Here is a 22,849-nt window from a genome sequence, read left to right as displayed (position 1 = left end):
GGCGGCGTGGTTGGCTAATGGAGGCCATCGCCTGGCTGGCAGAGTTTTATAAGAACACTAGCAGAAGTACCCAGCATTGCCGGGCGGGAGAGGGGAGGGAAGGGGAGGGGAACGGGGGGAGGGGAGAAGAGAGGGGAGGGGGGAGGGGAGGGAGGGGGGCAGGGGTGGGGGAGGGGAGAGGAGGGGGAGGGGGAGGGGGGGGAGGGGAGGGGGTTGGAAGGGGGAGAGGGAGGGGAGGGGGAGGGGGATGGGAGGGGGGAGGAGGGGAAGGGGGGAAGGGGAGGGGGGTAGGGTGGAGGGGGAAGGGAGGGGGAAGGGGAAGGGGTGGAAGGGGAGGAAGGGGTGGATGGAGGGGAGGGGAAGGGGAGGATGGAGGGGGGAGGGGAGGACGGAGGGGGGAGGGGAGGTAACATTACATTACACACACACACACAAACTGTGTTTTATGTTCAATGGTCTGGCGGCGGGGATGGAACATCACGTGATCGCTCTGAGCGAATCAGCGCGCTGCTCTGCCACCGGCTCAGATTCCGTGTATAATATTCCTCACTGAAAAAAAATCTATGTGAAACATGCTACTATCTATGCTAAATCATGCTAAATGCTAATCATGCTAAAATCTATGCTACTTGCTGTGAGTTTATGGTGGCAAGGAACATCACGTGATCGCTCTGAGCGAATCAGCGCGCTGCTCTGCCACCGCCTCAGATTCCGTGCATAATATTCCTCGCTGAAATGCGCTGAGGTAAAAATATGGTAAAAAAATATTATGAAATAATTTTTTTTAGGTCGGCCTTGTTCTTCCCAGGCTCAATGGCCATGTCTATGCCAAATATCAAGCACGTGAGCCTCTCCGTTTCGGAGTCTATCGGTAACATCACACACACACACACACACACACACACACACACACACACACACACACACACACACACACACACACACACACACACACAAACTGTGTTTTATATATATAGATTAGGGAAAAATCACAGGGAGGCAATACATACTGGGGATTATTAACCATAAGCCCTATGATTAATTAGCACAAAACCACCCTCCTTATGGCGACATACAAACACTCTTAACCTGAACATTTATCCTGCTTATGTACATAGAGATGGGTTTATTCTTCTTCACGTCACACAGTCCAAACTGAAACCTACACATTCTGAACTTTCCTAAGGTATTTCATTGTTTACCCCCACTAACGTAACAGTACTTATGAAGGGTGCGGTGGTGGGTTATTTATGAAGGGTGCGGTGCTGGGTTATTTATGAAGGGTTTGGTGGTGGGTTATTTATGAAGGGTGCGGTGGTGGGTTATTTATGAAGGGTGCGGTGGTGGGTTATTTATGTAGGGTGCGGTGGTGGGTTATTTATGAAGGGTGCGGTGGTGGGTTATTTATGAAGGGTGCAGTGGTGGGATATTTATGAAGGGTGTGATGGTGGGTTATTCATGAAGGGGGTGCGGAGATGGGTTATTTATGAAGGGTGTGGTGGTGGGTTATTTATGAAGGGTGCAGTGGTGGGATATTTATGAAGGGTGCGGTGGTGGGTTATTTATGAAGGGTGCGGTGGTGGGTTATTTATGAAGGGTGCAGTGGTGGGTTATTTATGAAGGGTGCGGTGGTGGGTTATTTATGAAGGGTGCGGTGGTGGGTTATTTATGAAGGGTGCGGTGGTGGGTTATTTATGAAGGGTGCAGTGGTGGGTTATTTATGAAGGGTGCAGTGGTGGTTTATTTATGAAGGGTGCATGGTGGTTTATTTATGAAGGGTGCGGTGGTGGGTTATTTATGAAGGGTGCGGTGGTGGGTTATTTATGAAGGGTGCAGTGGTGGGTTATTTATGAAGGGTGCGGTGGTGGGATATTTATGAAGGGTGTGGTGGTGGGTTATTTATTGAGGGTGCGGTGGTGGGTTATTTATGAAGGGTGCGGTGGTGGTTTATTTATGAAGGGTGCGGTGGTAGTTTATTAATGAAGTGTGCGGTGGTGGGTTATTTATGAAGGGTGCGGTGGTGGGTTATTTATGAAGGGTGCGGTGGTGGGTTATTTATGAAGGGTGCGGTGGTGGGTTATTTATGAAGGGTGCGGTGGTGGGTTATTTATGAAGGGTGCGGTGGTGGGTTATTTATGAAGGGTGCGGTGGTGGGTTATTTAGGAAGGTGCGGTGGTAGTTTATTTATGAAGGGTGTGGTGGTGGGTTATTTGTGAAGGGTGCGGTGGTGGGTTATTTGTGAAGGGTGCGGTGGTGGGTTATTTGTGAAGGGTTCGGTGGTGGGTTATTTATGAAGGGTGCGGTGGTGGGTTATTTATGTTTTATGAAGGTGAAAGTGAAAGGTGAAAGTGAAAAGTTATTTCACCTTTAGTAAAGATGAAAATAAATGTTTATGAAGGAAAAAGGAAGACGTGGCAAAGAGGCTGGAAGAGGAGAAAGAAAAAGTCGGCAGAGAGAGGAGGAGACTGCCATGAGAGAGATACAGCTGTAAAGTCGCATCGGGGCTGTGAGCGGACTTTTTTGATATTGGTCGCGAATGAGTTGAGGCTTCCCAGGGGAGGGATTGCCCGAGACATCGTCCTATATTGCAATTGCAATTAAACCTGCGTCTCAGGTTTTATCACCAAGAGTGAGTTATTGTTGGAGAGAAATCAAGCGCCTCCATTACAGGCCGATACGCCATTTTGTCCTCAAAGAAACTGTCTGCTTGGTGCATCTTGTTTTGTCGTTGGGATTCCCATATCGACATAATTGTGTTGATCGCCGTTGGTTCCCATATCGGCTTAATTCCCACATCGACCTCTCACCTCGTAACTCCTCGTCCGCCGTCGTGCCGATGCCTGCCTGTTCTTGTCGTTCTGCACGGCTTCAACCAGCATGGGGATTAGTGCACAGACTTTGGGGAATGTTAAATTCCACTCACGTTTGTCGTATTGTGAGTTTATAGCTTTGAGAGCATTGGGGGAATGGTGGTACCATCACATGTATTGTTCATTTGATACAAGTGACATTTTCATTGTACTTTCTTTAATAGTGTTATTATTGTGTATGTGAGCGTTCTTAATACAATTACTTGTTTTGTTCTACAATTGCATTGGTGTGGTTTTACCATGGTTTATTAGAACACGCAAAATAACAAATCTTTTTGCCGCGTTCCCTCTCGAGACTCTGAGGTGCACCGTAACTGGGGTTCGGGGAGGTACACGTAACTATATATATATATATATATATATATATATATATATATATATATATATATATATATATATATATATATATATATATATATATATATTTATTTATTTACGGATCCGGGGGACGGCACTCCCGTTAGCAAAGGGGGGGTTAATCCCCTTGTCCTGTTAAGCTGGCCGTCCGACCGGTCCTGGTACTTGTAATGCTCTTTTGCGGGGTGGGATTGATCAGGGTTATTGGTCCAGGTATTATCCTGAATACCTTTATCAATCCCTCCGCAAAACAGGGAGACAAATACTGCTCGAATCCCGGACAAGATGGAGTTTGCCGAGCGGTTTAGCAATACGGAATCCGAGCCGTTATCAGCAGACTAAACCCGATTAAAAGCGGTTCGGCCAAAATCGTGCCACAGGTATTCAATCAGGAAAAGACTAAAGCGATCGGGGAAGAATGAAACCAAAAGTAAGAAATAACAGACATTTATTAATTATTTACAGCAAACCAAAGGAACCGAAGAAGAAACGAAAGTAATTTACAGAAGAAGAAGAAGAAGACACAGAGCAATCTTATCTACACAGGCTTAACTTATCCCCAGGACAATACAGACAGCACAAACTCACGTACACAAATGGGAATTGCAGGCAGGAATGGCTGGACGAAGGATGAGAGGGGCAGATGGTCCACAGAGCGGGCGGGCAGGGAGGTCCGGAGATCGCGGCACGCCGTTGGTGTCTCGCGTGCACGCCCTCGCTTAGGTTCAGCGGCGAAAAACCCGGTCGTCAGCGCTGGTTCTTCCTCCTCGGTCATCAGCCTCCTTACGCGTCTCTCTTCCTCCAACTCAACTCGTCGGTTCGTGCTTCCTCACTCATCTCTTCATCTGCTGCCTCTCCTCACTCATCTGCATAAGCAGTCCCTCGCAGTCCCTTTTATTGGCCTTGGCCGTATTAAGCCGCCGGCCCCGCTGACGCGCCTACCGGTGGGCTCACCTCAGCGATGGTTGGTTGGCAAGGGCTCTCTGGCTCCACCTTTGATGACGAGGTGGTGCCACACCCGTGCTCTGGCGGCTCCTCCCCCCTTCTCTCCGTTCTTGGCTTCGTGCGTAATGGAGTTTGGGGCGAAGAAAACAGCCCAATGCAACGGCGACGAACGCCAACGAAAACAGCCCAACTGTTACTGGCACTTTGAAGAGATGATTGGGCAACTGAAAGGGACCTATCTTATTTGATTGATGCAACGTACAGTCAACTATTGGAAACACAGCCTTACCTGGAACACATAATAATGACATAACTATAGAGAGGTCCTAAAGTGTCCTACGTGTTGTACATGGACGAACTAAGGTGCAATCTTTAATTAACAGCCAATTAAGGGGACATGTACACAGGGGTCATTTATAAGGGAATTTACTACTAAATTTACATGTGAAGGTTCTAAAAACCGTAACAATATATATATGCTATATATATATATATATATATATATATATATATATATATATATATATATATATATATATATATATATATATATATATATATATATATATATATTGTTACGGACACGGCTTAAGATGTTGCTTGACCGAGCGGAATGGCCGCCGTGTTCGCACAGTTTACCCGATTACCCCCAACTCACCCGATTCCACTCGAACGTTGGCCAAATCGCGCTACGCTAAATCAATGATGGAAAGGACACAACGACTGGGATAAATGAAACGACGCAAGGGGTACAGTTCTCAAGACCTCCGGAGGAGGATATAATTAGTGGTGGAGAAAAGGGGTAGATTACAAGGTAATGAGGTAAAGACACAGAAGAGATAGGCACTTAGATACAACCTTATCTATCCCAGACAGACCACAGACAAACGGAACAAGACTGACTTACACAGGGATTGATGGCAGGGAAGGACAGGCAGTCGATAGCACAAGGTGCACCTTGGTTCAGGGACAGGATAAAGCGCGGTCCAGTCCAGAGATGCGGGGAGGTGTCACAGCGCTCGGAGGTGGCGTCCTTCTCTCTCCAAGCTCAGCGCGCATCTGACGTCACCTCCCTCTTCCTGCGCATGCTCAGCGGGGAGTGACACGCCCTCGGCTCGTTGGCTCCGCCCCAGATGGGATCGGTCCGCCGCTTCTATTGGGTGCGGGGGTTACCGGGCTCCGCCCTTGACGAGGAGCTGACAGCGAGCCCCGACTTGGTAACCCCGTCGAGCACATGTGCGATGGCGGCTCGTTGGAAAGGCATGGTGCCCTCCCAACACCCCCTACCAACCAAGCCGGAGTGAGGACGCGCACTCCCCGCGCCGCCGCCGTTGTTGTTGTTGTTGTTGTTGAACCGTGAGGAAGAGCTGCGGGGAGGTATTGGGAGGTCCTAAACTTCCTAACGGTGCCATACAATCACATTCTGGTGCAACGAAGAGTCAGAATTAATGGAAACGAGTCCTTAACTGACATAGACTAAGAATAACTAGCAAGATGTCCTATAGTTGTCTACGTGAGATGCGGTGGACCTGGATGCGACATTTAATGGGGGAAATAGGGGGAGGTCGGGTCGACAGAGTGTTGTTTACAGAAAATGGGACTAGGGAGTGGGGGATTGGGGATAGTTGGGAAGTATGGAGGAAATAGGGGAATATTTACAAGCGGATATGGATGGATGCCAATCCCATATCCGCAACATTGCACCCTTCTCTACCTCGGGGCGTCCCGACCCGATATATTTTTACCTACGTTAGTGTGGCACTCAGATGTAGTTCCCTCTACTATTAACTCAACCCTGAGTGCGACAGTTTTACAGATGTTCACAAATGAGTAAATATTTCCCCCTGCGACGTTGCACCCTTCTCCTAACAGAAACACACCCACAGGATAACCGAATCGCGGAAAGGTCTTCAAACTAAACATACAGTCGGTAGGGAGCATCATTTATACAAGACTGATATTTACACTACGATCCAGGACCTGTTCTTTGAGGAACACATGCAGATGTTATGCATAGAGAGAGAGCACGCATGCCAGCATCGATACACCAAACCACGAGTGCCCTGTGGCCCTACGGCCTTTAATAATGTGCAGAGCACCCCGTCCAAGCACCAAAAGCACCACCCCATTATGCACAGTCAGCACCATCCGGTGCACCAATAAAGTGTTCATAAAAATGCACAATTAAGTGTCCATGGTCACCGGTGGTGTCGCAGCCGGCCGATGTTCTGCCGCTGGTCTTGCCTTCATGGAGTGCACTTGGCCTTCTGGCTTCTTTAGGAATAAAGAAAGGCGCCAACCGCATCCATTTCTTAATTGTGGTCGTCAGGGGGCCAACTATAAGTGGTTCACCTGTATGGCATAGGTGCCACGTTGACCCAGAGGTCCATCAACGGGTGGTGCTTGCCCGCAAAAGAACTGCGGTCCATGGTGGGCGGCCACAAAAATTGCGGTCCATATGGTGTATCGATCCAGGCAGCAAGCAGCGGAAGTACAGGCCCACAACTGCGGAGCCAGCACCTCTCTCTCCTCTCTCTCTGCCCCAAAGCCAGATCCTCGGAGGTGGGAGACAAAAGAAGACAAGTGAGTAAGGTGGTAAGGGCGCAAAAGTGCACGCAATATAAGGTAATGCACACTGGGGGCACATGGAAACCAGGTGAGACAGGTACGTTCCTACCGTACGCCACCCCCCCCCCCCCCCCACCAGGTAACCTACATTGCCCCTCCCTTACCCCTTACTGTATCCACAAAACACAACACTACCCATAAACATCTACTTTACACATCAACAAACGTCCCTACTGTCTTCCCCGTTCCTCCCATAAACCAAATTCGTCTTCTCTCCCTCCTAACCAATCAAATTTGCCATTTCCAACTCTCATCAAAATTTTCCATCTCCAACTCAACATCAAAATTTGCCATCACCAATTCATCATCAGTCCCTCCTAAGGAGGGAGAGATGGAATCACCCCAATGTCTCATCCACGTCGTGATGCGTCTCACAAATCCAAACAGCAATTCTCATTTCCTGCAACACAAAACAAAGGAACACAGGTGTGGAGTCATCATCATCACCTCAGGTAAGTGGCTGCGTATGGTGCGACAGGTTCATCAATCCTAACTATTTCCTAAATGACTTTAACAACTTTACATTACCCGGGGTCTTTCCCTGCCAATCCATTGGCCAACTTCCACTATGGGTTCTAAAAACCAATTCCCATTGACCAAACTGTGGTGCTTCTCAATTTGGGGTCTCACTCCCCCGATTCATCTCCCGGTGCCCTTGCACAATTTCTGGGCTGTGACGTGTAGCTCTCCCAGCAGGTCTACCCACCTGCACACCTCCACCACTGTAGTTGCCACCCGAGCTTACCTGCTCCTCATCCTAACCTAACTAACTGGGGAAGGCCCTCTCGCACTCTCACCCCCTCAGTGCCCTCTCTGGCACGGGCTGCCCGATCCACACCCGGGATCCTCAGGCACCCACTGGCACTAACGGCTCCCAGAGCCCACCTGCGGCCTCACCTGGCCGACATCCTCACAGTGGTGGAGTGCCCAAACCAACTACACACACTAACAGGCTACACGCCCAGCCATTTCCACAACACTAATGCACCCATCCACAATACCATTCTGCAACCGCACCACAAATGCCAATATCCAACCACAATTTACCTATACCCTCTACCTAACACTTACACTACCCGCCCCGGGTACTCGTGAAAGGGGTCCACTCTTCCCCCATCCACACCTTCGCACCATGCACACCACTCCGTACCACTTACTCCAACTCTCTCCACACCACTCATTCCAATACTCCATGTATTCCACACACCTGTACTTGCACACCTGTGCTCTCATACTTGGTGCCGCCTGCACCCTTCTCTCCCCCAAGCGCATTCGCGCTGATCCACAACACTCACTACTCATACACTGCTCCACACACCTGCCCAGTTCTCACACAGCATCATCTCATCTAACTACTCCCCTCTGAAACTTGCGCTTTCCAGTCGTCCCTTTAAACTATTGTGCTCCCTCGTCATTATCATCCATACTAATCTACCTGCGTCCCCACTACAGGTATCAGTCACTAACTAATCTTAACGTTACCTAATGTCAATCTTCGCTAGATCCCTACACACAATATCCTAACCCACCCGGGCTAGTTTTCACTGCCATCAACCCCATAATCTATAGCGCATTTGCCCCACTTGGTGAGGGATGACAGAGTTGCCATCCCACCACATCGGGCATCTCCCACTACCAATTTTGCACATCAAATTTCAACAAATCAAAAATTTTCTATTTACTGCCAATTCTATTCACTTTTCTAAATTTTGGATCAAAACCACTATCACTATTATCATCATCCGTCTACTTATTCGATCCTCTCGGTGCGCCAATTCCCTTCTAAAGCTCGGCTTCGTACAGCCGAGCACTGAATGCGGGTTGTTTTGGGCCAGCGGCTGGATACATCCCGCATTCGGGGCAGGGACGGGGGCTTACCCGGGCCGAGATCCCACGCACCACCTCGGCGTGGAGCCATCCAATGTCCCGATCTCGACCTGCCGGCACGTATCAACAAAAAGTGGTCGCCATGACGACCCTTCCTATCGGGCTGCCCGCTCCGCCTAGTGGAGCACGGACGCGGCCGTTCAAAGCGAGGCCCAGCGTGGATCGCGTACGGCGGTCCTTTCGAACCCGCCGTGGCTCGGATCCCCGCTGGTTCTCGCGGCACGCGAAGCCCGGCACGCACCGAGGGCCCGATTCGGCTAACTGTCGTTCTAACCGCTAACCCGGTTACCGTCGATGCCTCACCTGCATGCTCACACGCATACGCTACCCCTTTCTTGCCCATACATCCAGATGTTCCCATGCTCCTCGTCGTACCTTCTCTAGCACACCCAGGTACACTCATTCCACTCACAGCCTTGGTCACACACCTGACCACCGAACACTTTGGCACACATTCGTTGTTCGCACACCTCACCAACACACCTCTTCGCGCCCCTTCCTCGGTCACCTCCTCTGTGACAATCACAGGTGTGCTTTCACTCGCACACCCAACCACGTGCCTCACTACCAATTCCAGCGTGCATTCCCACACACGCTCTACCATTCCAGGTGTGCTTCCTTTCTCACCTGTCACAACCAACTCACGCTCCGTGTCACTCTTACTACTCTCACCTCCACTCTTGACAGCGCACTCACCCTTACTCTCGACAGCGCACTCTTTCCTCATGCACCCGTCCGTTACACACCTTTCTCGCGCACACTCTCCCGTTACACCCTCTGTAACACTCACCACAGGTGTACACTCTTCCTTACTTTTGACAGCGCACTCTTTCCCCATGCACCCGTCCGTTACACGCCTTTCTCGCGCACACTCTTGCGCACACTCTCCCGTCACACCCTCTGTAACACTCACCACAGGCGTGCATTCTTCCTTACTTTTGACAGCGCACTCTTTCCCCATGCACCTGTCCGTCACACATCTTTCTCGCGCACCCTCTCCCGTTACATCCTCTGTAACACTCACCACAGGCGTGCATTCTCCCTTTACACCCTCCGTAACACTCCTCACTACGCGCTTCCATGTGCTCCCTCGCACACGCGCTACGACCGACTCACTCTCGACAGCACCCTCACTCCTTGGCACGCACTTTTTCCTCACACACCCAAGAGTCGGACTTTCTCGCACACCTTCTTTTTCGCACACCAGACCTGTCGCACACTTCACCAACGGCCTCTCACGAACACCCGGGTCCATCTCGACCCCCAAGCTCATTAAATCACCTGGCGCATCATACACACAACCATATTGGTCACCACTTACACCGGGTCCTCTTTCTCTTCGCTTCTCCTCCATCACCTGCGAATCCCTCATCCGGTTAATGAGCACATCATCACGATCCGAACACAGACTTTGGACCAATTCTTTTACTTCCTCCTTTATCTCTTTCTTATCCTCTCTCCGTCGATTCTTAATTTCGCTCTCCCCTTCTTCCACTTCTTCTAATTTCTGCTTCACCTCTTTTATTTCCCGGTGCGTCTCCTCAAGTTCGTCCTCTAAGGCTACCTTGACCGTTTCCATGTGCGTCCTCACCTGCCGGTCCTTCGTCTCCATTACCTCTGTCACCTCGTCCAACCTCGTTGTCAGTCCCTCACGTACCATCTGACATTGCCTCTGTGTCGCTATCAAGTCATTTTTTATGTCGTTTTGTGTCGCTTTTAACCCTCCTAATACCGCAGTGTTCCTTTGAACCTGCTCCGTTAGTTCTTTTTGTCCCTCCGTCAGCTGTTCCACTTCCAGCGTCAACTCCTCTATACCACCTTGCAATTTTACAGTCCCCTTTCTCACCTCCTTCTCCATGCGCTCCTTACAGTGCCTCACCTCCTCGCGCACTCCTCCGACCTCCTCACTCACACCTCTTCTGATCTCCTCTCCCATCACTTGCATCTCCTGCCCAGATGCCACCCTCATCTGCTCCATTTCCTCCCTGTGAGCATCCAATTTAGTTTCTACCCCCATTCTGACCCCCTCTATCTGCTGCCCCATTTTTTTAACTTCCCTTTCTGCTTGGTCCCTCATGTCCCTCAATTTGCCTTCCATACTGTTTTCTAACCCCTCTAACCCCTTTTGCATCCCTTCCATTTGATTCTCTTGAGCGGCCATTCTGTTTTCTACCCCCGTTAACCCATGTTTCACCCCTTCTATTTGATTCTCTTGAGCGGCCATTCTGTTTTCTACCCCGATTAACCCATTCTTTACCTCTTTTATCCCATTGTCTAACCCCTCTAATTTCTTGTCTAATCCCTCACCGGTACCCCTCGCTTCGTCCCTCATTACCCCCAATTGCTCACTCTGAGCCCTCGCTTCGTCCCTCATTACCCCCAATTGCTCACTCTGAGCATCTATCCGGTTCCCCATTCCTAAAATTTGGTTTCTCATCCCCCTGTTCTCTTCCCTCTCCTCATCCGCCTTGACCATGAAGGCCTGCATCTGCTGCATGAATAGGCCCCAGTTCATTGGTGCTGCCGCCGCTGCTACGGTCACGGGCGCGGCAAAATTTGGTGCCGCTACACCCACGTGCGCGAGGACGCCACTTTGCGCGCCTGAAGCCTCGTGCGCGAGGACGCCATTTTGCGAACCTGCCGCCCTCACTGCTTCGCTCTCCTCTTGTCCCTCAATTTGGTCCTGGATCGACCCTGCCTCACTCTCCTCTACCGGAACCCAGCCGTCTTGATCTGCCATAGCGCGACTTTCAAAATTCGGGTTTTTTGTAAAACAAAATCAAATTTCGGTGTCTTGTAATTTTGAGCGCGTTAAGCGCGCTTCGGGTCCAATCTCACTCCTCGACACCAATTGTTACGGACACGGCTTAAGATGTTGCTTGACCGAGCGGAATGGCCGCCGTGTTCGCACAGTTTTCCCGATTACCCCCAACTCACCCGATTCCACTCGAACGTTGGCCAAATCGCGCTACGCTAAATCAATGATGGAAAGGACACAACGACTGGGATAAATGAAACGACGCAAGGGGTACAGTTCTCAAGACCTCCGGAGGAGGATATAATTAGTGGTGGAGAAAAGGGGTAGATTACAAGGTAATGAGGTAAAGACACAGAAGAGATAGGCACTTAGATACAACCTTATCTATCCCAGACAGACCACAGACAAACGGAACAAGACTGACTTACACAGGGATTGATGGCAGGGAAGGACAGGCAGTCGATAGCACAAGGTGCACCTTGGCTCAGGGACAGGATAAAGCGCGGTCCAGTCCAGAGATGCGGGGAGGTGTCACAGCACTCGGAGGTGGCGTCCTTCTCTCTCCAAGCTCAGCGCGCATCTGACGTCACCTCCCTCTTCCTGCGCATGCTCAGCGGGGAGTGACACGCCCTCGGCTCGTTGGCTCCGCCCCAGATGGGATCGGTCCGCCGCTTCTATTGGGTGCGGGGGTTACCGGGCTCCGCCCTTGACGAGGAGCTGACAGCGAGCCCCTACTTGGTAACCCCGTCGAGCACGTGTTCGATGGCGGCTCGTTGGAAAGGCTTGGTGCCCTCCCAACACCCCCTACCAACCAAGCCGGAGTGAGGACGCACACTCCCCGCGCCGCCGCCGCTGTTGTTGTTGTTGTTGTTGTTGTTGAACCGTGAGGAAGAGCTGCGGGGAGGTATTGGGAGGTCCTAAACTTCCTAACGGTGCCATACAATCACATTCTGGTGCAACGAAGTCAGAATTAATGGAAACGAGTCCTTAACTGACATAGACTAAGAATAACTAGCAAGATGTCCTATAGTTGTCTACGTGAGATGCGGTGGACCTGGATGCGACATTTAATGGGGGAAATAGGGGGAGGTCGGGTCTACAGAGTGTTGTTTACAGAAAATGGGACTAGGGAATGGGGGATTGGGGATAGTTGGGAAGTATTGAGGAAATAGGGGAATATTTACAAGCGGATATGGATGTATCCAAATCCCATATCTGCAACAATATATATATTACCTACTAGTTCAGCAATGCTAAGTTTTCTGGAGCAGATCCATCAGGATCTGATCCAATATAACCACAATCATATATATATATGTCTGAAGAGAATGAGATATATGAACTAGAGGTAGGAACTGCAGGTCTCAATGTCCAACGCCCTCACGCCTGGAACCTGAAGTCCAAAAAAAGCCTCATTAGCTTCACTCAAAGCCCTTTTCATTGCTATGAATTTTTATCGTACTGATTATGTACATTTTTGACACACTCAAGATTTTTAAATTTATTCTTGCATCCAAAGTCGAGGCTCGTGCAAAAATCTGAACACAATTGACCAGAGGCGCGTGCGATTTGCACTTCTGGAAGAGTAAGAGACTTCCGGAAGACTCTTCCGGTCGTTCGATTTGGACTCTTCTCTTCTCGGAAGCTCTTCTGCCTCTTCCGTTATCCAGCAGAAGAGGCGGTTAGAAGAGGAAGAAGAGGCGGTTAGAAGAGGAAGAAGAGGCGGAAGAGGCGGAAGAGAAGAGGTTATACTTACGCAGCAAAACTTGCAAGTGAAAACACAATCTGGATATTTGCATCAACTTGTGATGTAGTGTCATCTTTGTCTAATTCTTCCATCATGAGCACGAGTAATACATGTTTGGCCACCATCTTGCTTCTCTTCTGCCTGTTCGGCGCAAAGCAATCTTACGGTAGAGGCTTCTGTCTTCGGAAGAGACCAAATCGCACGTGCCTCAGAACATAACAGAAGAGGAAGAAGAAAAGCATCATGAAAATGGGGTGAAACATCCAGAACAATGAGAGAGAGCAGAGGGAGCCAGACTGAAGGACAGGTGATAAAGAATAGAGAGACCACCAACTTGTCTGTGATGGGAGAGCAACAGGCCGAGTGCTTCGGCCTCAGGCGGGAGTGAGTTCTTCGGGTGCTTCCGCATTATTCCAATAATGTTTGGACTTTGGGCTCCACAGAATCCAGCCGACATGATCAGTAACATATTGGATGAAAAAGTTGTGACAATGCCCCTGGGCTCACCTGGTAGAACCAGTGAAGCACTGGTACTGTGCATGGCCAACAAAATATGTAACAGAGAAGAAAGTAAATACCTATTTTGGGTGGTAAACCTCTGATTTTTTAATGCTGTATTAGTACAATAGTACATCACGGGTGATGAAGGTTGGGGTCGTTTCATCAAAATTGTATGTGCAGGTTTGGAGAAGACAGCAAATACCTATTTTGGGTTGTGAATACGTACCCCTTCAAATACCCCCTTCAGACCCGCGTCGACCCTGATTTTTTAATGCCTGAACAAACTTTGGTACGTCATGGGTGATGAAGGTTGGGGTCAAGTTTCATCTTAATTGTGTGTGTAGTTTCGGAGAGGAAATTCCGAGTGTTTCCATGCAGTGTGCCGGACTAACTGCCCGACTGACGGACTCGGTGTGATGCTAATATCTCCCCTGAACAATTTTTGGTCAAGGTGAGCTAAAATGTCCACCTGGACTCATTGTCATCAGACGAGATATTGTACATTTTGTTAATTGTAACAATTTTTGTTTGTTCTGTGAGGCAGCTCACAGTGGCTTGGAGAGGATGTACCCAGACAGAGCGTATGCGAGCTCGAAGTGGACGCCATCGCTGCGGACATTTTGAATCGCACTGACAACGGTACTTGATGTTAGCCCTTCAAATTTTGATTGGTTAACTCTTCATTGCAATGTGCACTTTTATTGGTTGGTTCAGAATGACATTTTATGAAATGCAATTCATGTGAGTGCAGAGACATTAAGATTCCTGCTGTTCATTCATCTTATTATTCATCATAAACTTCCTCAGGCTGTGGGTAACTTGGATAAATTGTTCAAAATGCTATATTGACTTCCTTTTGTAACTTACTTCCTTTTCTTTTGTTATTTATTAACCTAATGACCTTGATACCTCCCTCAGGAATATAATCTTCTAATTGTAATGATATGGCTACTATATGCTGTTTGTTCCTTGCGAAATTGAAGATTCCCAAGTCGAAGATTCCCAAGTACTGTATATTAGTTTCCTGAGTTTGTCTGTCTGTTTGTTTATCTGTCAGTCACTGACAAGTTGCAATACACGACTTTCAAAGTTCAAATCCACCCCGGAATGCTCAGTGCACATGTGCAGACAGCGAGAGACAGCGGTGTTCGAAGCGCCATAAAGATATCGTGTGTGCGAGATTATGGATTGTTGCCTAAAATGGCTCACAAGGCTTCTAATAGAAGCAGAAAATACTTGGACAAGTACCATAGAGAAAAGACTCTGCCTCTGCACAACAAAAGATTCGGAGACCTTTCTCAACTTGCCCAATGGAAAGCTGCTCATACCCCAAATTCCCGACCATGTGGGCCGAGTGGACGGACGTGTGCAACATAAACCCCCCGCGGATCGCTACCAGTGAATGCACTTGAACCTTGTGGGAGTTCCTCCTGTGAACATGGCAGGCTTGGTGATTTACTTAATAGATGTCTGCAATTGGAAAGAAGATGCTCTCCGTCATTACCAAGTAACAGTAACCAACTCTTCGGCAAAGGACATCCTTACGATGTGAAAATACACAAAGCTAGTGGCAGCCATATTTATGTTGGAGCTCGATGTATCAGGTAGACTTCCCTGAGGAAGACTATCTCGTGTGGTTGCTTCTGAACATCGATGGGAAGGACATATCTGGGCTTGTGAATGTACAGGGTAAATTAAAAATGATATTTACTATTAATCGTGTTGGGACGGTGGGGTGGGGGGCGAGGTGGGATGGGAGCTACAGGGCCTTCAGAAAGTATTCAAAACCCTTGACCATTTCCCCATTTTGTTGTGTTACAGTCTGAATTTAAAATGGATAAAATTTAGATTGTTTTGGCACCGATCTCCACATAATTCCCCATAGTGTCAAACTGGACTTTTTTTTTTGAGAAAATTTTACAAAATAATGAAAATGAAATGCAAAAATATCTCATTTACTTAAGTAGTCTCATTTACTTAATTTACTCATTCACTCAACCCCATGAGTCAATATTTCGTAAAAGCGCATTTAGCAATTCTCAATGGGATTCAGCAATTCTTTCGCAATTCTCAATTCTTTAGCAAACTCACAGATTCTCAATGGGATTCAAGTCTGGGCTTTGGCTAGGCCACTCAAGGACTTTTACGTTCTTGTTCTGAAGCCATTCCAGTGTTGGTTTGGCTGTATGTTTGTTATTGGGGTCATTGGCATGTTGGAACGTAAATGTTCGCCACAGTCTAGTCTTTTCCACTCTGAAGCAGGTTGTCCTCAAGGATTTTGCCTATATTTGGCTCAATTAATTGTTCCCTCTATCCTTGCAAGTCTCCCAGTCCCTGCCGCTTAAAAAGCATCCCCATAGCATGATGCTGCCACCACCATGCTTCATGGTAGAGACTGTGTTAGATGGTGATGAGCTGTGCTCGTTTTCCACCAGGCTTTGATGCCTTTACCAGCTTTGGCAGACAGACGTAATGCTTTGCATTCAGGCCAAAGAGTTAGATTTTCATCTCATCAGACCACAGAATCATTTGTGTCATGCTCTCTCAGAGTCTTTCACGTGCCTTTTTGCAAACTCCAGGTGTGCTGTCATGTGCCTTTTTCTCAGGAGTGACTTCCGTCTGGACACACTCCCATAAAGTCTAGATTTGTGAAGTTCTGCAGGGGCTGTTGTCCTTCCGGCAGGTTCTCCAATCTCAGCCAAGGAACTCTGTAGTTCTGTCAAAGTGGTCATTGGGTTCTTGGTCACCTCCCTGAACAAGGTACTTCTTCCCCGGTTGCTCAGTTTGGTTGGACGGCCAGCTCTAGGAAGAGTCTGGATAGCTCCATATTCTTTCCATTTCCAAATGATGGAGCTCACTGTGCTCTTGGGAACTTTCAACACACTAGAAATTGTTTTATACCCTTCACCAGATCTAGGCCTCGCAATTCTATCTCGGAGTTCTATGGACAGTTCCTTGGACTTCCTGGTAAAGTTTCTGCTCTGACATTCACTGTCAACTGTGGGACCTTTTATAGAAAGGTGTTTTTCTTTCTAAATCATGTCCAATCAATTGAATTGGCCACAGGTGGACTCCAATCAAGTTGTAGAGACATCTCAAGGATGATCAAAGGAAATAGGATGCACCTGAGCTCAATTTGGAGTGACATAGCAAAGAGGTTGAAGACATATTAAATCAAGATATTTCAGATTTTCATTTTTATTTATTTTGTAAAAAATTATAAGAATGAAATTTCAATTTGACATTGTAGGTATTATGTGTAGATCAGTGACAAAAAAAAATCTCAATTTAGTCCATTTTAAAACTCAGGCTGAAGCAACAAAATGTGAAAAAGTCAAAGGGTGTCAATAATTTCTGAAGGCCCTGCGTATATGAACTATGAGGGATAGCTCAGATGGCAGAGCACTGGTACGGTTCACCAGAGGACCTGGGTTTGATACCTGGTCTGGGCATGTAATTTTTCCCACATATATCAATTAATTCGCTTCTTTTTTTTTCTTCTTTTTTTTTGTACACAAAATCGAGGCTCGTGTAAGAGATAACATCAATCACAAAAAAAACAAACGGACACACAAAACATACAATAAAGGGAGCGGGAGACAAGATGGGGAGAGAGGGAAGCACACAAGTACAACACAAGAGAAAAGGGACATCGGAAGATCTGTGGGAGGGAGAGGGCCTGGGGAGTGGAGTTCCAGGAAAGAAAGAAGTCGGTATTTCAAAAAAAAAGTGGATTTGGGGTGAATTAACGGGGGTAGAAGAGATCAAGGTTTTGAATGGGGGAAGATAAGAGATGGTGGTGAACAGCTGTTTTAAAGACCTGGAGGGAGGAGTGGGATTGAAAAGAGTGAGGGAGTTTGTTCCAGAGGTGGGAGTAAAGAGGAATGAAGGAGTGAAGGTGAGCAGTGAGTCTTGATTTTGGCAATTTCACCATAAGAGGGTTACTGGCAGATCTTGTGCGACCTGTAGGAATATTTGGGGGACAGAGCCCAGACAGAGCTGGGGAGTTAGGCCGGATAGGAGTCAGTAGAAGACAGAAAGACCACCAACCTGCCTGCGGTGAGTGAGTGAGTGAAAGGCCCTCGGAGTTAGCTTCATCGCGGGAGATTCCAATGATTCTGAAAGCTTTGGTTTCAACAACGTGAAGACGAGCTAGGTTTGAGGCAGGAGTACCAGCCCAGACGGCAGAACAGTATTCCATTGAGCTGCGGATGAAAGCCTTGTATGAATACAACCATTGAGCTGCGGATGAAAGAGTTGGAAGGAAGAGTAAGCGGGGAGTAGGCTGCTTTGAGGAAGAGGGTGAGAGGGGAGAATTGGAGAAAAATGGAGGGTGGGGTGATTTGAAGGGGAAGGGGGAGAGGGGAGTTTTGAAGGGGAGGGGTGAGGGTGAATCTAGGAGGGGAGGGAAGAGGGGGGAGTTTGGGAGGGCGAGGGGAGAGGTTAGGAGGGGAGGGGCGAGGTGGGAGATTTGAATGGGAGGTTGAGGGGGGAGTTTAGGAGGAGAAGAGTGAATTGGGATTTTAGAAAGTCTTGGGCAAATAATGGAAAACGAACATTTTTTGCTAAATGAGTTTCTTGTGATTTTCAAGTCGGAAATCCATTTGAAAACGCTTTTGAGGGGTGAAATGCAGGTGAGTTTAGGGAATGTAGAAAGGAAGAACTGTAAGAGATTGAATTTTTATTTGAAATGGAGTGATTTGTTGAGCAAATCGAAGCCAACCTTTTGAAGAAGAAGAAGAAGAAGAAGAAGAAGAAGAAGAAAAGTGTTATAATATACAACAGAAAACAACCCTGCAGGGGAAAGTTTAAACATTTTAAACGAAAACGTTAAAACTAGAGAGCAGGGAGATATAAAGGATATGAAGGCTGGAGACTTTGTTTGAAGTCCCACATTCTTATGTGGTTGGTTGGGGGAAGCTTGGCTCAAGTCTTTCATGAACTGGCTGGTCAGGTTTGACGGTCGACTAAGGTTAGGGCAGGAATTTCGAATCTGTTCAGGTAGTCCCAATAGCCTGCCGACTCTTTAAAAGGCCACCTTGGGATCATTAACGTCCACCAACTAATTTCGGTGATGGGACGCCCAGTTGAACGTCTATCCGAGGAACGGCACACCCATTGATGAACCACCTGGATGACAGTTGAAAGCTCGGCCAAGATTCAAATCCAGGCTAGAAAAAGAAAAAGCGGCACCCAGAATAGAAAATGCTAGAAAACCAAAAGCAGCACAGAGGATATAAGATATGAAATGGTAGAAAAGCAAAAGCAGCACCGAGGATAGAAAATGGTAGAAAAGCAAAAGCAGCACCGAGGATAGAAAATGGTAGAAAAGCAAAAGCAGCACCGAGGATAGAAAATGGTAGAAAAGCAAAAGCAGCACTGAGGATAGAAAATGCGAGAAAAGCAAAAGCAGCACCGAGGATAGGAAATGCTAGAAAAGCAAAAGCAGCACCGAGGATAGAAAATGCGAGAAAAGCAAAAGCAGCACCGAGGATATAAAATGCTAGAAAAGCAAAAGCAGCACAGAGAATAGAAAATGCGAGAAAAGCAAAAGCAGCACCGAGGATAGAAAATGCTATAAAAGCAAAAGCAGCACAGAGGATAGAAAATGCTACAAAAGCAAAAACAGCACCGAGTATTCACACGATGGTGATGGGCCATGAGTGGAGTATTCACACGGAAGTATTTTGCGAATCATAGCGAGTGAAATGCGGCACAAATACTCTACGAGTTACCCATCTGATATCAAGGTCGGTACACAATGCCAGTTTGTATTTATATTTACTAGGGCATTGCCCGTACGTGGGTGCCCGTTCCTTGCCAAAAAAAAAAAAAACGCTACCCGTACGCTCTACCCCGCCCGTACGCCCGTAAACAAAAAAAACAACGCTCTTCGCTTCCGCCCTTCGCTCTGACTGAATTGGGAGAAATAATGCGCATATGAAATCGAGAAATTATTATTTTCTCCGGAAGAAATCGAATTACGAACCGTAACGTAATGGCGGTCAGCTCGTAACGCGCTCAGCTCCGCTCGTTCTCACATCGGCCACGCCTACGCAACAAAGCATTCTGTGATTGGCTGCCGGACCGGAAGTTCGCAAATCGTCGCAGTTACGATGAATCGTTTTAATTTAATCGCAGTTTGAATTCGTTTTAAAACATAGTTTAACGGCAACATAGTTTTCCAACGTGAAATAAATGAATACGCTCTCAAATGTGCCGTCCGAGGTAGAGTCTGATCGCCACGTTCGGCACACGTGATAGCTCGCTGCTCTCTGATTGGTTGAAGCGTTTTTTGGACATAGCTCGGTAAGTACTTGTCCGATTAATTTAAAACCTTGAAAAGGCACATCCTCGGGTCCCCAGCAATATACCTGGCAAGTTTAAAGTATATCGGACCCGTGGTTGTCGAGAAACAGCGGTCACAGACAAACACACAGACACACAGACACACAGACACACAGACACACAGACACACAGACACACAGAGATTACTGGAATTATAGATAGATGCCATTATGCCTCAAATTGGATGTTTGTGGATGCAAAACGGCTCAGATCTTCAGCGCAAAACTTGCTCAACTGACGACACCGCATTAGTGATTACACACTCCTCGATGGCCACCATAAGTTTTGCTTGCCCCTACAGGAAATGTTAGTCATGTCCACTCTAATATATATACAGTCATCCCTCGCTATATCGCGGTTCACTTTTCGCGGATTCGGTACATCGCGGTTTTTTCTCGCTAGTATATGTAAAATTATATCGCTGATTTTTCGCTATATCGTGGGATTTTGCAGTATAAATGTATTTTTATATACTATTATTTTAAATATTTTTGTGGTAAAATAAGCATTTTCTAGCCTAAAAAATTAAAAAACGTAAAGAAATAAGAAAAATACAGTATTTAAAACATATTACAAGAAATAAAATACTGTACATAGTGTACAGTAGAAGGGTAGACAAAGAGTCGTGCGTATGGAAAACGCCAGTACATTCATCATCGTCATCACCTTCATAGTCATCAGTACTGCACAGCTAATTCATCATCATCTTCATCACGCAAGTTGTAGTATTGAAGAGCCGGGGCTCTTGCTTGATACGGACGAAATGACGGGCAAGACACAAACTCGTCCGAGAAGATATTTATTCTCAAAACCAACTCGGGAACACTGAAAAGCCCATTTATCGGGCTGCATTATAAAGCACAACCAGAAACCGAAAGCCAAGCCTCTCAAGCGTGGCGTGCTTCGGTGAATCGGTGGTCACGTGATCAACAGGTGTAGCTGATTATACCCGCAAAGCGCGGCACGCTTTAGCGGTCACGTGACCAGCCACTCTCGCGCCGGGAATCCCCGCCGGTGACGTCACCGGCTGGAGCAAGGAGATTCTGATGCTGGTCTTGCTTGGGGAACCCATAGGTAGCTACAGTATCTTCAATGGTGAGTACCCATTAGAATTTTATATGTTGTTAAAATTACGTATGTTTAAGAGTGTAAAAAGTGTTTAAGAGTATAGGAAGTGTTTATAAGAGTATGGGAAAGGTTAATAAGAGTGTGGGGAGTTCATAATGCTTTAAAATATATATTAAAAAAATATATATATATGGTCGCTACTTCGCGGATTTTCGTTTATCGCGGGGGGTTCTGGAACGTAACCCCCGCGATAAACGAGGGTTCACTGTATATATATATATATATATATATATATATATATATATATATATATATACATACATACATACATACATACATACATACATACATACATACATACATACATACATACATACATACATACATACATACATATACATATACACACAGTCACATGAAAAAGTAAGTACACCCCATGTAAAGTTTTGACTTTTTCAACATATTTCAACATACAGCTATTTGATCTTCATTTCAACAATATTGAAAGATAAAGGTGATATAATATAACAAATATCATGAAACATTTACATTATGGAGGCCATTGTATAATTTAAATAAACATAAATGCAAATTTCGCATGTGGAAAAAGTAAGTACACCCTTGGCTCTCATCGGTGGTATTGCCCCCTTTGGCAGAAACAACCTCAAGTAGGCATTTCTTATAACTGTCTACCAGTCTCTGACATCGACTGGGAGAAATTTTTGCCCACTCCTCCATGCAGAATTATTTCAGCTGTGCGATGTTTGAGGGGTTTCTTGCATGCACAGCTCGTTTCAAATCCTCCCACAACATCTCGATGGGATTTAGATCAGGGCTTTGACTTGGCCATTCCAGAAGCCTCCATTTCTTTATTTTCAGCCATTCCTTGGTGGATTTACTGGTATGTTTAGGGTCATTGTCATGTTGCAAGGTCCACCCTCGGTTGAGCTTCAACTTTCCGACAGATGGCCTCACATTATCCTCAAGCACCCTCTGGTACATTGAAGAATTCATAGTGGATTCTATGATGGTGAGCTGCCCAGGCCCTGATGCAGCAAACCTGCCCAAAACCATAATATTTCCACCACCATGCTTTGCAGTTGGTATCAGGTTCTTGTGGTCAAATGCTGTCTTTGGTTTCCACCAAACATGTCTTCTGGTACTGTGGCCAAATAGCTCTACCTTTGACTCATCTGTCCAGAGCACATTGTTCCAGAAGTGCTGGTCTTTGCCTCGGTGTTCATTGGCAAACTTTAGTCTTGCCCTGATGTTCTTTCTGGACAGCAAAGGTTTCCTCCTGGCACACCTCCCATGGAGATCAAATTTGTGCAGCCTCTTTCTAATGGTAGACTCGTGCACTTTGACATCAACAGTGACAAGAGCTACCTGTATGTCCCGTGATGACATTCTGGGGTTCTTAGAGACTTCTTTCAGCATCTTGCGGTCTGCTCTCAGGCTGAACTTGCTGGGGCGGCCTGGTCGGAACAAGTTGGCAGTTGTTTGGAATCTTCTCCACTTGTAGATGATCTTCCGGACAGTCAAATGATTGATTTCAAATTGTTTGTAGATCTTTTTAAATCCCTTCCCAGACTCGTAGGCATCTATAACCTTCTTTCTGAAGGCCTCAGAGAGCTCTTTTGATCTAGGCATGGTGATGCCGCACACTTCAACAACAAAGAGCAAACCAAACTAAAGGTCTGAGGTTTAAATAAGACAGGTAACTCCAAGATCCTCTCTATC

General features: G+C 47.0%; 1 protein-coding gene across 2 annotated transcripts in view; it reads left to right on the top strand.

Moving 5' to 3' along the window:
- REV3L (REV3 like, DNA directed polymerase zeta catalytic subunit) overlaps positions 1 to 22,849 on the top strand; it is a 176,476-nt gene that overhangs the window by 17,612 nt on the left and 136,015 nt on the right. For both annotated transcript variants that reach the window (XM_068116559.2, XM_078778541.1), the window contains exon 6: positions 14,238 to 14,332. In XM_068116559.2, the coding sequence (XP_067972660.2) occupies positions 14,238 to 14,332 (95 nt within the window). The remainder of the gene's footprint in view (positions 1 to 14,237; positions 14,333 to 22,849) is intronic.

This window comes from Myxine glutinosa, chromosome 5 (genome assembly GCF_964187855.1).
Source record: "Myxine glutinosa chromosome 5, kmMyxGlut1.1, whole genome shotgun sequence".
Classification (NCBI taxonomy): Eukaryota; Metazoa; Chordata; class Myxini; order Myxiniformes; family Myxinidae; genus Myxine; species Myxine glutinosa.
Note: the sequence above shows the minus strand (reverse complement) of the source record. Positions and strands in the feature narration are given on the sequence as shown.